The sequence below is a fragment of the Oncorhynchus mykiss genome, chromosome 26 (genome assembly GCF_013265735.2).
Source record: "Oncorhynchus mykiss isolate Arlee chromosome 26, USDA_OmykA_1.1, whole genome shotgun sequence".
NCBI classification, from domain to species: domain Eukaryota; kingdom Metazoa; phylum Chordata; class Actinopteri; order Salmoniformes; family Salmonidae; genus Oncorhynchus; species Oncorhynchus mykiss.
The window spans coordinates 40,450,818-40,466,940 of NC_048590.1; the positions used below are offsets into that span (position 1 = coordinate 40,450,818).

Here is a 16,123-nt window from a genome sequence, read left to right on the forward strand (position 1 = left end):
GATGAAGTCCTCCTGTGTCACCATCAGATGCCACATAGGCTGAGTTTTGGTCCACAGTGATGTGAGGACGGTGCATGGGAGATTCAAGGACCCAAGATGGTTTCATGCTTGTGACTTTAATATATTTTTCAAAATGTAGTGTACATGCACACACTCCAGCTCGCTCATCCACCCACCACTCTGTATTGCTCCCTCTCTTGCCCCCTCCCATTCAACAACAGTGAAAGAACAATACAACTTCTCTCTTTCCAGCTGAGAATGTTAGAAGACAATGAATCAGAGACAAAAGCTTGAATGGACAAAGGGTTTGATGGTTGATGGCCCAGTAGTCCCACCCAGTTTTACCAGGCCAGTGCTGCCCTGGCTTTTTCACCACACATCTGGAGCTGAGCTCCACTTATAGGAGCAATTAGGGTTAAGTCAAATCAAATCAAATGTATTTATATAGCCCTTTGTACATCAGCTGATATCTCAAAGTGCTGTACAGAAACCCAGCCTAAAACCCCAAACAGCAAGCAATGCAGGTGTAGAAGCACGGTGGCTAGGAAAAACTCCTTAGAAAGCCTGGTTCCTCTCTAGGTTTCTTCCTAGGTTTTGGCCTATGTGGGGTGGCCAGTCCTCTTCTGGCTGTGCCGGGTGGAGATTATAACAGAACATGGCCAAGATGTTCAAATGTTCATAAATGACCAGCATGGTCCAATAATAATAAGGCAGAACAGTTGAAACTGGAGCAGCAGCACAGCCAGGTGGACTGGGGACAGCAAGGAGTCATCATGTCAGGTAGTCCTGAGGCATGGTTCTAGGGCTCAGGTCCTCCGAGAGAGAGAAAGAGAGAATTAGAGAGAGCACACTTAAATTCACACAGGACACCGAATAGGACAGGAGAAGTACTCCAGATATAACAAACTGACCCTAGCCCCCCGACACATAAACTACTGCAGCATAAATACTGGAGGATGAGACAGTGCCTTGCTCTAGGGCACATCTACAGATTTTTCACCTAGTCGGCTCGGGATTCAAACCAGCAAACTTTCAGGGTGACTGACCTTACCCTCTAACCGCTAGGCTACCTGCTAATGCATCTTCCATAATCGCTGCTATTCTCTCTCTTCCTCGCTCTAACACGCATACACACACACACGCCAACCTGCAGCCTTTTCCACAATCGCTGCTATTCTCACTCACATCCCAGGCGCTAATCAATCAATCACATACAACTCAGTCTGAACAAACAACCTACACCTTCACACCAGCGGAATGGAGAATGGCACCCAGAGTTAAAGGGCCTTCCTGGCTGAGTCTTCCCCCAGCCAGGGCACACATATTGGGAGGTTTGGAGTCTCTTTTCCCTGGTGGACTAGGGCTGGAGTCCTATAGCAACTGACTCTGTTGTAGCTAGTTGTGTAATTGGCTTATCCTGGTTGGGCCACCGTCCTCACTCCTCACCTGATCCTCTCAGGCCTAATCCTGTAACTGTCTCCCCTGTCACCTATAGCCAGGCCTACCTCCTGTAACATCACCTATAGCCAGGCCTACCTCCTGTAACGTCACCTATAGCCAGGCCTACCTCCTGTAACGTCACCTATAGCTAGCCAGGCCTACTTCCTGTAACGTCACCTATAGCTAGCCAGGTCTACTTCCTGTAACATCCCTCGTAGAAAGTAACCAACCCCCTCACCCCGCCCCTCACCTAAAGTTAAAATTTACCAACCTCTCCTCTATCAGCATCCTTGTCATCTAAAGTAACACAACCAACCCCTCTGTTTTGTGTAACTAACTTCACCTAATTATCTAAAGTAACCAGCTCTCTTTAGAGTAGTCCTAACCATCAACCCTCATATGGAAACAAAGCATGGTTCATTTAAAATATCATATTTTTCACTAGGCTTAATTCCATGACAGTATATGGCACCACAGTTTAGGCCACAGAAGGCTGCCATCTAGTATACTGCAGGGTATTGTTTTCAGCTGGCTACGTCACCCCTAGCGCTCTGTGTTGACCAGTCAGGAACCCTGGATCTATCAGATGTCAGCCCACACTGCCCACGGACAGTACAGTAGCACTGGGAAACAATGGCGGTGTGTGTGGTGTGTGTTCACTGCTGTACTGATGCTGGATTCATACATTCCGACCCTGTCTGGGAGAATGGAGTGTCTTTGTGTCGTGAACTCGTGTCAACTCTCCCTCTTCCTTTCCTCCTCTCAGAATGAAAGGGGGGAATGAGGTTGATCTATCCTCTGACCGCAGCTGCCCGCCCCAGTGATAGGTCTGGACTCCATCTCAAATGGCACCCTATTGGGCTCTGGTCAAAAATAGTGCTCTATGAAGGGAATAGGGTGCCATTTGGGACTCAAGCAGCAAGTCCCGATGTGTCAGCTGGGTAGGAAGGCCTGTGATTCAGTCAACATGATGTCAATGGTCAGTTTTGATAAGAGGTGAACCTAGATAAACAGTCCAATGGTCATGACTTAGTAGTCAGACCCAGTTCAGTGTTTCCATATCAGTGTTGAAAGTCCCCTGAAGCAGCATTCATCAGGACTACAAACAAACATGAATTCAATTGATAGCAAAATGTGATTTGGTCGGAGCAACAGAGCAGGGTGGGGGGATGAGGAGAGGGAACAGTGGGGAGGGGTTGTAGAGATGGTCTGTGTTTCTTCAGTTTCACCCAGAACCCACCCAGGCCCACCCATCCAGACAGACAGACAGACAGACAGACAGACAGACAGACAGACAGACAGACAGACAGACAGACAGACAGACAGACAGACAGACAGACAGACAGACAGACAGACAGACAGACAGACAGACAGACAGACAGACAGACAGACAGACAGACAGACAGACAGACAGACAGACAGACAGACAGACAGACAGACAAGTAAAAGCTCATTGAGAGTGCTTTGACTACATTCCTTTAAGACACTGAGCTGTTGACCTGTTGTAAATATTTCCCAGCTTAGACCCAGGCTGTCACCCTGTTGCTGTCCCATCTAGTGGCCTACCGTATCTTTCCACTCTTCCAATCCACTGATGATACCAATACTAGAGCAGTAGGCTGCATCTCATCTGACCTATCCAAACCCTGGAGGACATTGTTTCAAACAATGGATAATTGTCATCCTTTGTATTTTATTTTCAGAGAGGCCTCTGTTGATTTGACATGGTACTGTGGTTTGTGATGTGTCGGCTAGCTGTACAGGTATGTTTGACACATACTTTGTGACACACATTTTATGATGGATATTTTATGACTAGAGGTCGACCGATTAATTAGGGCCGATTTCAAGTTTTCATAATCGTAAATCTGTATTTTTGGGCCGGTTTAAATTTTTTTATATATATATTATTTTTATTATTATACATTTTTTAATTTACACCTTTTATTTAATATTTTTAACTTGGCAAGTCAGTTAAGAACACATTCTTATTTTCAATGACGGCCTAGGAACGGTGGGTTAACTGCCTCGTTCAGGGGCAGAACGACAGATTTTCACCTTGTCATCTCGGCGGATCCAATCTTGCAACCTTACAGTTAACTAGTCCAACGCAATAACGACCTGCCTCTCTCTCGTTGCACTCCACAAGGAGACTGCCTGTTACGCGAATGCAGTAAGACAAGGTAAGTTGCTAGCTAGCATTAAACTTATCTTATAAAAAACAATCAATCATAATCACTAGTTAACTACACATGGTTGATATTACTAGATATTATCTAGCATGTCCTGCGTTGCATATAATCTGACTGAGCATACAAGTATCTAAGTATCTGACTGAGCGGTGGTAGGCAGAAGCAGGCGCGTAAACATTCATTCAGATAGCACTCTCGTGCGTTTTGCCAGCAGCTCTTCGTTGTGCGTCAAGCATTGCGCTGTTTATGACTTCAAACATATCAACTCCCGAGATGAGGCTGGTGTAACAGAAGTGAAATGGCTGGCTAGTTAGCGCGCGCTAATAGCGTTTCAAACTTCACTCGCTCTGAGCCTTGGGGTGGTTGTTTCCCTTGCTCCGCATGGGTAACGCTGCTTCGATGTGGTGGCTGTTGTCGTTGTGTTGCTGGTTCGAGCCCAGGGAGGAGCGAGGAGAGGGACGGAAGCTATACTGTTACACTGGCAATACTAATGTGACTATAAGAACATCCAATAGTCAACGGTTAATTAAATACTAATGGTATAGAGGGAAATAGTCGTATAATTCCTATAATAACTACAACCTAAAACTTCTTACCTGGGAATATTGAAGACTCATGTTAAAAGGAACCACCAGCTTTCATATGTTCTCATGCTCTGAGCAAGGAACTGAAACGTTAGCTTTCTTACATAGAGCATATTGCACTTTTACTTTCTTCTCCAACACTTTGTTTTTGCATTATTTAAACCAAATTGAACATGTTTCATTATTTACTTGAGGCTAAATTTATTTTATTGATGTATTACATTAAGTTAAAATAAGTGTTCATTCAGTATTATTATTATTACAAATACATTTAAAAAATAAAATAAAATCGGCCGATTAATCGGTATCGGCCTTTTTGGTTCTCCAATAATTAGTATAGGCGTTGACAAATCATAATCGGTCGACCTCTATTTATGACCTGTATTATTTTGACATTTCATCACAGCCTTCCTCCCCTCCACAACCACGCACACCATACACACACACACACATACATACCACACCCACACACATACCACACCCACACACACCACACCCACACACACACACACACATACATACCACACACACACATACACACCACACACACACATACACACCACACACACACATACATACCACACGCACACATACATACCACACGCACACATACATACCACACGCACACATACATACCACACGCACACATGCATACCACACGCACACATACATACCACACGCACACATACATACCACACGCACACATACATACCACACGCACACATACATACCACACGCACACATACATACCACACGCACACATACATACCACACGCACACATACATACCACACGCACACATACATACCACACGCACACATACATACCACACACACGCATACCACAAACCACCACCTCCTCTGTCCCTGTGGCATGATGGCAATAGAGGTAGGCCCCCAGAATGAAATAGAACAATTGAATTAAAGGATCTTTATGGGTAGGCTGTGTCCTAGTTGACATTGTCTTTAGAGACCTTATGTAACACATAGTTAGCTACTAGCGTAATCTCTCTGGGAAGAATGAGCAGCTAAATATAGCTGGCCCATAAAGTCCTCCTGAAGATGCTGGGTGACTGAGTCATTACCACCCCAGCTCTGCTGGTTGCTCTCTGGTGGCTCTGAGGTGAAGTTTCCCCTAAGTACAGATCTAGGATCAGCTTCCCCTCCCCCAATCCTAACCTAAACCAATAGTGGGGGAAATGCAAAACTAACTCAAGATCAGCATCTAAGGGGCACCTTCAGGGCCAGACTTGGACCAGGCAGGGCCATAGGAAAGGAATGTCTCAGGACAGAATGCTGATGGTAGGAGTGCTACCTAGTGTTTAATGTTAGTGGTAGCGGGTAGGGAGAGGGGCAAAAAATGTTTACCAATGAAGCATAACAGTTCCAAGGCACTCCCTAAAAATGCTGTGTTGTGTTGGCCTAACTTAATAGGAAGGGTTGGGCTGAAAGCACAGGTATTGGACTGTGTGTTCTAAGGCCCTCAGTCAGTCATGTTCTCAGAGTACAAGGAAACAGTACTCTGTTCTCCACACCACTCTGATCTGATCAGTGTCAGACCAACCAGGAAGTGTTTCTCTTGCACCAGGTTACATGTTGCTATGTCTGTCTGCTACACTCACACGTCCCCTGATCACACTGCTCTAAGGTCAACACTTTGTTATGCTTTCATCGTCTGTGACCGACTTGGCACCCTATTCCCTATAGAAGTAAGTAGCCTTGTCCACATTAAAACAGCCCATATCGCCTGCTTCGTTAGGCAGCTTGATGTACTGTAGGTAGCCAGGTAGCCTAGTGGTTAGAGTGGCTAACCAGCAGGTAGTCTAGTGGCTTATGGTTACTAGTTCAGCCAGTAACCGAAAGGTTGCTAGATCAAATCCCCGAGCTGACAAGGTAAAAATCTGTCGTTCTGCCTCTGAACAAGGCAGTTAATCCACTGTTCCTAGGCCGTCATTGTAAATAAGAACCAATTCCTAACTGTCTTGCCTACTTAAACAAAGGTTACATTTTAAAAAATACCCCTGGGCAGGATGCTATTCTATGTGCCCTGGTCAAAGTAGTTCACTATTGTAATAAGGTGTATTTTCAGAGAGCAGCCATTGACTCCAACTCTCCATTCTCAGACCCAGTGAAAAGTTGTTTCTCTTGTTGCCAGTTTCATTTGTCGTGAAGGAACCAGTTCTGTTTTGGCTGTGTCGTGGAGATGTTGCCAGATGAAGTCATGAGTTATGTTAATAATTAGTCTAGCCTTGGCACCCTATTCTATTCTCGCTGGGTGAAGCAGCGAGCTGCTCCTTAGGTAACATGCCTACTCAGACTTTGTGGTCCAGTCATATAGCTTAGGGCCGTCGGTCTCTTAGTCAGATATCAATGTTTACTACTGACTGACAGCCTACTCTCCAGTCCTGTGTGATTGATCTTAGACCTAAATGTCTATGAATTGTTGATGTCACCCCTTGGGTTACTAAAATAACTAAGTTCCAGGAAGACTTCACACAGTGAGTGTGCTGTCAGTACCAGCTGATCTTTGTCCTTGTATGTCGATTTATCCCTGATTGACCCACATTCACTGAGTCCTGAACATAACCTAATATGGGTTCACTTTAACTGCTCTTATTTTGGCACAAAAGTGAGAGGTCTATCACTCCTGAGTCTGTCTGGTGTGTTGCGAGGTGATCCTGTCCCGTCAGGTCCTCTCCTGTCAGGTCAGGTCCTGTCCTCTCCTGTCAGGTCACAGGTCCTGTCCTCTCCTGTCAGGTCACAGGTCCTGTCCTCTCCTGTCAGGTCACAGGTCCTGTCCTCTCCTGTCAGGTCACAGGTCCTGTCCTCTCCTGTCAGGTCACAGGTCCTGTCCTCTCCTGTCAGGTCACAGGTCCTGTCCTCTCCTGTCAGGTCACAGGTCCTGTCCTCTCCTGTCAGGTCACAGGTCCTGTCCTCTCCTGTCAGGTCACAGGTCCTGTCCTCTCCTGTCAGGTCACAGGTCCTGTCCTCTCCTGTCAGGTCACAGGTCCTGTCCTCTCCTGTCAGGTCACAGGTCCTGTCCTCTCCTGTCAGGTCACAAGTCCTGTCCTCTCCTGTCAGGTCACAGGTCCTGTCCTCTCCTGTCAGGTCACAGGTCCTGTCCTCTCCTGTCAGGTCACAGGTCCTGTCCTCTCCTGTCAGGTCACAGGTCCTGTCCTCTCCTGTCAGGTCACAGGTCCTGTCCTCTCCTGTCAGGTCAGGTCCTGTCCTCTCCTGTCCGGTCCTGTCCGGTCCTGTCCGGTCAGGTCCTGTCCTGTCCGGTCCTGTCCTCTCCTGTCCTGTCCTCTCCTGGCCAGTCAGGTCCTGTCCTCTCCTGTCCAGTCAAGTCCTGTCCTCTCCTGTCCAGTCAAGTCCTGTCCTCTCCTGTCCAGTCAAGTCCTGTCCTCTCCTGTCCAGTCAGGTCCTGTCTGACTGCCTCTGTCTCTCCTTGCAGGATGTGAAACTGTCAGCCGAAGTGGAGCCGTTTATCCCTCAAAAGAAAGGTCTGGAAGGAGCGCTGGTCACCATGAGCTTGTCTGGAGGAGAAGGAGGAGGGGGGGTAGAGCCCACCCCAATCCCCAGCTACCTCATCACCTGTTACCCTTTTGTCCAGGAGAACCAACCCAACAGGTAGACACATCACCCTACACCCTACATCTTATAGTCCCTAGATCCTGCAGCCTACACACTAAGGGCAGGCTTTTGTCCAGGAGAACCAACCCAACAGGTAGACACATCACCCTACACCCTACATCTTATAGTCCCTAGATCCTGCAGCCTACACACTAAGGGCAGGCTTTTGTCCAGGAGAACCAACCCAATAGGTAGACACATCACCCTACACCCTACATCTTATAGTCCCTAGATCCTGCAGCCTACACACTAAGGGCAGGCTTTTGTCCAGGAGAACCAACCCAACAGGTAGACACATCACCCTACACCCTACATCTTATAGTCCCTAGATCCTGCAGCCTACACACTAAGGGCAGGCTTTTGTCCAGGAGAACCAACCCAACAGGTAGACACATCACCCTACACCCTACATCTTATAGTCCCTAGATCATGCAGCCTACACACTAAGGGCAGGTTTCCTGGACACAGATTAAACCTAGTCCTGGATTAAAAAACATATTCAATGGGGAATTTCTGAGCACATATCTTTTCATTCAAAACTAGGCTTAATCTGTGTCTGGTAATCTGACCCTAAGAGCCTGAGGTGCGACTGTCACTGATATAATCTGTATTGGAACTACCCAGCCTCTGTCCCTGAGCCGCTGACAGTTAGCCTAGCATTAGCTCGGAAAGAATCTCTATGGAGTCCAGGAATATTCCTGTTTCTGACCCTCCTCCAGGAATGTGCCTGTGCCCATGTCAGTGGGAAAACTGATGGGGTCTTCCTTCTGATTCACCTAAGGAAACCCCCATATACCGTGTGAGTGTTACACACAGCTAGGCTGTGAATGATCAGTTACCACCCAGGGATGTGATCAGGGCAGAAAAATATACCAGGCACTCTGATTTTTAATAAAACACACCAAAAACAGATGACCATGCTTTGTAACGTTTCTAAAAACAACAAATGTGATATTACTCTTTCATTTTTTGTGACTGGATTTTTTAACCAAAATAGACAAATTGTTGAGTTGGCCCTTTAAGGGCGGGAGGTTACCTTGGTGTGTGAGATTTGGCATCTGACTCTTTGCTATCAGTTGAAGCAACAGACTCAAACTAATGTTGAAAAACTACTGTACTTGTGAGCAAAACAATGTAAATAGCCAAGGAACACGAGGACAAAGTCTCACTTTGTAGACGTTTGTGGAAAGTAGACCAACTTTTATGCCTGTGCACAGTGCCTCCAAAAATGAATCTATCAGCATTTCACTCAGTGAGCTCAGCTGTGCCAGATGGGACATACAGTTGAAGTCAGAAGTTTACATACACCTTAGCCAAATACATTTAAACTCAGTTTTTCACAATTTCTGACATTTAATCATAGTAAAATTTCCCTCTCTTATGTCAGTTAGGATCACCACTTTATTTTAATGTGAAATGTCAGAATAATAGTAGAGAATTATTTATTTCAGATTTTATTTCTTTCATCACATTCCCAGTGGGTTTACATACACTGAATTAGTATTTGGTAGCATTGCCTTTAAATTGTTTAACTAAGGTCAAATGTTTCAGGTAGCCTTCCACAATAAGTTGGGTGAATTTTGGCCCATTCCTCCTGACAGAGCTGGTGTAACTGAGTCAGGTTTGTAGGCCTCCTTGCTCATACACTCTTTTTCAGTTCTGCCCACACATTTTCTACAGGATTGAGATCAGGGCTTTGTGATGGCCACTCCAATACCTTGACTTTGTTGTCCTGAAGCCATTTTACAACTTTGGAAGTATTCTTGGGGTCATTGTCCATTTGGAAGACTAATTTGTGACCAAGCTTTAACTTCCTGACTGATGTCTTGAGATGTTGCTTCAATATATCCACATAATTTCCCCTCCTCATGATGCCATCTATTTTGTGAAGTGCACCAGTCCCTCCTGCAGCAAAGCACCCCCAAAACATGATGCTGCCACCCCCGTGCTTCACGGTTGGGATGGTGTTCTTCGGCTTGCAAGCATCCCCCTTTTTCCTCCAAACATAGTGATGGTCATTATGGCCAAACAGTTCTATTTTTGTTTCATCAGACTAGAGGACATTTCTCCAAAAAATACGATCTTTGTCCCCATGTGCAGTTGCAAACGGTAGTCTGGCTTTTTATGGCGGTTTTGGAGTAGATGAACCAGACTTGTGGAGGTCTACACTTTTTTTTTCCTGACGTCTTGGCTGATGGGCGGCAGGGTAGCCTAGTGGTTAGAGCGTTGGACTAGTAACCGGAAGGTTGCAAGTTCAAACCCCCGAGCTGACAAGGTAAAAATCTGTCGTTCTGCCCCTGAACAGGCAGTTAACCCACTGTTCTAGGCCGTCATTGAAAATAGGAATTTGTTCTTAACTGACTTGTCCAGTTAAATAAAGGTAAACTAAAAATCAAATGTATTTTGATTTTCCCATGATGTCAAGCAAAGAGGCACTGGTAGATCTTGAAATACATCTACAGGTACACCTCCAATTGACGCAAATCAGAAGCTTCTAAAGCCATGACATTTTCTGGAATTCTCCAATCTGTTTAAAGGAACAGCCAACTTAGTGTATGTAAACTTCTGACCCACTGGAATTGTGATACCATGAATTATAAGTGAAATAATCTGTCTGTAAACAATTGTTAGAAAGATTACTTGTGTCAAGCACAAAGTAGATGTCCTAACCAACTTGCCAAAACTATAGTTTGTTAACAAGAAATTTGTGGAGTGGTTGAAACACTTAGGTTGGAGTCATTAAAACTCGTTTATGTAAACTTCAGACTTCAACTGTAGGATTGATATTTCTTTGTGGAATTAGCAGCTTTGAAACAAAATAGTTGTAATACTTTAAAAACAGATACTGCAACATTTTCTGAACACTAACTCACATGTGTTCATACTTGACTTTGGACTTTTTATTCAGGAATGTAATGCTCCCACTGTAGAGCCCTGCACATTGACCAGCCAATGGGGTTGGTGGAATATACATTTTTACCCGCAGGTGTCGGGTGTTAATTTTATGCCCTGGGTGTGATTGAGAGCTGTCGACCTGTGTGTGTGTCCTGTGCATTTCTCTTTGTCAGGGGTGATCTGCCTCATGCTGCACGTTCGTTTCCTTCCTGTCTGTTTTGAATAGCAGGAAGTGGTCTCTCAAGACCACCGGCTGTGAAAATGTCAGCTGGATCCTTGTCAGCCACACACACACACACACACACACACACACACACACACACAGTCAGCTCTACACTGATATCAGCAGTGTAACAAGCTTTGTCTTAGTTTGACACAGTTTTCTCTGGCCTCCTACGGGTATATTAGTCCTAATATGTTGCAGTATATTCATACAATCATCACTACACCAGTCATTTGTTCTCTCCCTCCCCTCTACAGACAACAGCACCCCATGTATAGCGGAGGAGGGGACCTGCGCTGGCAGCAGCCCAACCCCAGCCCAGGTGGTCCGTACCTAGCTTACCCCATCCTGTCCTCCCCCCAGCCTCCAGTCTCCAACGACTACACCTACTACCAGATCATGCCTGCACCCTGCCCCCCCATGATGGGCTTTTACCAGGTAGGTAGCTGAAATGTTAGGGGGTTAGAGGCAGACCAGTAGTCAGAAGGTTGCTAGTTCAAATCCTGGGCGAGAAGATAGAACAGGGAAGTGAATTAGCAACCCGGAGGGCTGCTGGTGTCAGATCTCAGGTACTATTCACCTTCAATGTGCCCTTTCGCTTGGTAGGTAGTGGAGTGTGTTGTTTTTGGGAGAAGAGGTTTACAAGACTAGTAGCCTGAAGAAATGGTTAGGAGAACAGAAGAAGTGGAGGATAAATGTTCATTGTCACAGGTACTATTCATTGTCAATGTGCCCTTTAGCATGGTAGGTAGTGGAGTATGTGTGAATGTTTGTCACAGATGGACAATACAGTTGTTCTGTTCCTCTACCAGCCCTTCCCAGGAACGTACGCCGGGCCCCTGCAGCCTGGCGTGGTAAACCCTATATCAGCTGACGTCAGCGAGAGACCGGCCCCTCTCGGACAGGCGTTTGGACTAGCTAATCAGAGAGGTGGGAGGGGCATGGTCAGACCTGCCGTTCTACCCAAGGTAAGAGGTTAGAGGTCAAACATGTTATTCTGCTGGTCTACCCTAATGCAAGGTGCTCAGGTCCATACTTCATTTTTACATTACTGATTACAATACATGTATCACTAGCCACTTTAAACTATGCCACTTTGTTTACATAGCCTACATTACTCATCTCATATGTTTATACTGTATTCAATACCATCTACTGCATCTTGCATATGCCGTTCTGTACCATCACTCATTCATATACAGTGCCTTGCGAAAGTATTCGGCCCCCTTGAACTTTGCGACCTTTTGCCACATTTCAGGCTTCAAACATAAAGATATAAAACTGTATTTTTTTGTGAAGAATCAACAACAAGTGGGACACAATCATGAAGTGGAACGACATTTATTGGATATATCTAACTTATTTTAACAAATCAAAAACTGAAAAATTGGGCGCGCAAAATTATTCAGCCCCCTTAAGTTAATACTTTGTAGCGCCACCTTTTGCTGCGATTACAGCTGTAAGTCGCTTGGGGTATGTCTCTATCAGTTTTGCACATCGAGAGACTGAATTTTTTTCCCATTCCTCCTTGCAAAACAGCTCAAGCTCAGTGAGGTTGGATGGAGAGCATTTGTGAACAGCAGTTTTCAGTTCTTTCCACAGATTCTCGATTGGATTCAGGTCTGGACTTTGACTTGGCCATTCTAACACCTGGATATGTTTATTTTTGAACCATTCCATTGTAGATTTTGCTTTATGTTTTGGATCATTGTCTTGTTGGAAGACAAATCTCCGTCCCAGTCTCAGGTCTTTTGCAGACTCCATCAGGTTTTCTTCCAGAATGGTCCTGTATTTGGCTCCATCCATCTTCCCATCAATTTTAACCATCTTCCCTGTCCCTGCAGAAGAAAAGCAGGCCCAAACCATGATGCTGCCACCACCATGTTTGACAGTGGGAATGGTGTGTTCAGCTGTGTTGCTTTTACGCCAAACATAACGTTTGGCGTAAAAGTTCAATTTTGGTTTCATCTGACCAGAGCACCTTCTTCCACATGTTTGGTGTCTCTCCCAGGTGGCTTGTGGCAAACTTTAAACGACACTTTTTATGGATATCTTTAAGAAATGGCTTTCTTCTTGCCACTCTTCCATAAAGGCCAGATTTGTGCAATATATGACTGATTGTTGTCCTATGGACAGAGTCTCCCACCTCAGCTGTAGATCTCTGCAGTTCATCCAGAGTGATCATGGGCCTCTTGGCTGCATCTCTGATCAGTCTTCTCCTTGTATGAGCTGAAAGTTTAGAGGGACGGCCAGGTCTTGGTAGAGTTGCAGTGGTCTGATACTCCTTCCATTTCAATATTATCGCTTGCACAGTGCTCCTTGGGATGTTTAAAGCTTGGGAAATATTTTTGTATCCAAATCCGGCTTTAAACTTCTTCACAACAGTATCTCGGACCTGCCTGGTGTGTTCCTTGTTCTTCATGATGCTCTCTGCGCTTTTAACGGACCTCTGAGACTATCACAGTGCAGGTGCATTTATACGGAGACTTGATTACACACAGGTGGATTGTATTTATCATCATTAGTCATTTAGGTCAACATTGGATCATTCAGAGATCCTCACTGAACTTCTGGAGAGAGTTTGCTGCACTGAAAGTAAAGGGGCTGAATAATTTTGCACGCCCAATTTTTCAGTTTTTGATTTGTTAAAAAAGTTTGAAATATCCAATAAATGTCGTTCCACTTCATGATTGTGTCCCACTTGTTGTTGATTCTTCACAAAAAAATACAGTTTTATATCTTTATGTTTGAAGCCTGAAATGTGGCAAAAGGTCGCAAAGTTCAAGGGGGCCGAATACTTTCGCAAGGTACTGTATCTTTATGTACATATTCTTTATCCCTTTACACTTGTGTGTGTGTATAAGGTAGTAGTTTTGGAATTGTTAGTTAGATTACTCGTTGGTTATTACTGCATTGTCGGAACTAGAAGCACAAGCATTTCGCTACACTCGCATTAACATCTGCTAACCATGTGTATGTGACAAATACATTTGATTTGATCAATTAATACCATCAATAAATTCATTAATTAATACCATTAATTGGGTCGTATAACATCAATATACAAAATAATGTTTCATGTTATTATAGTCTATGTTCTATCAGCAGCAGCAGGTGGGGTTGTGTCAGTCCCTGAGGGCCAGAAGGCCCCCCATGAGGACTGTAGCTGTCCAGAAGGAGGTGTGTTCCTCGGGGCCAGATGGACGGACCAAGACAGTCCTACTGGTGGACGCTGCCCAACAGACTGGTACGTTTATAACCAGTAACATACTAGTACATTGTAGTACTAGTTGAGCCCAGGGTTTGACTCAGGTTTGCATTGCCAAACCCCTGTATACTGGTCTAAAGTATGTCCACAGATGAATGACGGGCCTAACTCTTCTCTAACTTCTGTACAGGGTTGTGTACTGACTGTATGTGCCTGACTGTGGTCTAAGCCTTCATTACGGTATAAAGGCTTTACATAATGAAACTACACAGTCAACCACAGAGCACCTACTGAGCTGAGAGAACAGGTTTACAATGATGACGCTTCATCATACTGAGACACTGGCTACGTTTACACAGTCAACCACAGAGCATCTAGATCCTACTGAGCTGAGAGAACATGTTTACAATGATGACGCTTCATCATACTGAGACACTGGCTACGTTTACACAGTCAACCACAGAGCATCTAGATCCTACTGAGCTGAGAGAACAGGTTTACAGTGATGACGCTTCATCATACTGAGACACTATGGCTACGTTTACACAGTCAACCACAGAGCATCTAGATCCTACTGAGCTTAGAGAACAGGTTTACAATGATGACGCTTCATCATACTGAGACACTATGGCTACGTTTACACAGTCAACCACAGAGCATCTAGATCCTACTGAGCTTAGAGAACAGGTTTACAATGATGACGCTTCATCATACTGAGACACTATGGCTACGTTTACACAGTCAACCACAGAGCATCTAGATCCTACTGAGCTTAGAGAACAGGTTTACAATGATGACGCTTCATCATACTGAGACACTATGGCTACGTTTACACAGTCAACCACAGAGCATCTAGATCCTACTGAGCTTAGAGAACAGGTTTACAATGATGACGCTTCATCATACTGAGACACTATGGCTACGTTTACACAGTCAACCACAGAGCATCTAGATCCTACTGAGCTGAGAGAACAGGTTTACAATGATGACGCTTTATCATACTGAGACACTATGGCTACGTTTACACAGGCAGCCCAGTCTATTTATTTTCTTGACCTAATTGGTCTTTTGACCAATCAGATCAGCTCTGAAAAAGATCTGATGTGAAAAAATCTGATGTGATTTGTCAAAAGACAAATTAGTGGAAAAAACATCACAACTGGGTTGCCTGTGTAAACGGAGCCTATGATACCCATCCTGCTGGGAAGACAGTAGGAATGTAGAGTTTCAGGTTGGAGAGGTCTACTCTGCACGTGTGCAGTACGTGTTGTCCTCTGTGATACCTCTGGCTGGGGGAATAATGCTACTTTTTATTTTTTTACCTTTATTTAACCAGGAAGGGCTCATTGAGATTAAAATCTATTTTTCAAGAGCGCCCTGGCCAAGATATGCAGCACCAAGTCATTACAAAAAAATTACAGATAGACAACATGAAAAACTACAAGTAATCTAGTAAAAACCATTGAATTCACGAGTATAAAACAGCAAATTAAAAACATTGACAGGTCAGTGAATCAGCCTTAAAATCCTTCATCAGTGATTTAAAAACACCAATCGGGACAAGTTCTTCCAGTTTAAAAGTATTTTGTAAGGCGTTCCAAGACGATGGCGCAGAGTACGTAATAGCCCTTTTACCAAATTCAGTTGGGACATTTGGAACAGTTAGCAGGATAAAGTCCAGCGAACGAAGAGAGTACCCACCAAATTTCTGAACAATAAAAATGGCCAAATAAAATGTTAGTAAACCCAAAATGGCTTTGTAAATAAAAGTATACCAGTGACTGAGCCTACGAGTGACTAGAGAAGGCCAGCCAACCCTGATATTCAAAGTGCAGTGGTGCGTAAGGGTTTTAAAATAAATCTCAAAGTGCCATGGTAAAGGGTGTCAATTGATCTCAAACACTGAGCGGAAGCATTCATATATAAAATATCCCCATAGTCTAGTAAAGG

The 16,123-nt window shown here is 44.6% G+C and overlaps 1 protein-coding gene across 8 annotated transcripts in view; it reads left to right on the forward strand.

Moving 5' to 3' along the window:
* LOC110506138 (selenocysteine insertion sequence-binding protein 2-like) overlaps positions 1 to 16,123 on the forward strand; it is a 35,853-nt gene that overhangs the window by 1,183 nt on the left and 18,547 nt on the right. For 4 of the 8 annotated variants that reach the window (XM_036964538.1, XM_036964540.1, XM_036964541.1 and 1 more), the window contains exons 2-5: positions 7,669 to 7,844; positions 11,223 to 11,403; positions 11,778 to 11,933; positions 14,056 to 14,212. In XM_036964538.1, coding sequence (XP_036820433.1) covers positions 7,669 to 7,844; positions 11,223 to 11,403; positions 11,778 to 11,933; positions 14,056 to 14,212 — 670 coding nt within the window. Of the gene's footprint in view, positions 1 to 7,668; positions 7,845 to 8,065; positions 8,233 to 11,222; positions 11,404 to 11,571; positions 11,677 to 11,777; positions 11,934 to 14,055; positions 14,213 to 16,123 lie in introns of those variants that run through there. The other 4 variants (XM_036964543.1, XM_036964544.1, XM_036964545.1 and 1 more) reach the window with 4 other exon arrangements.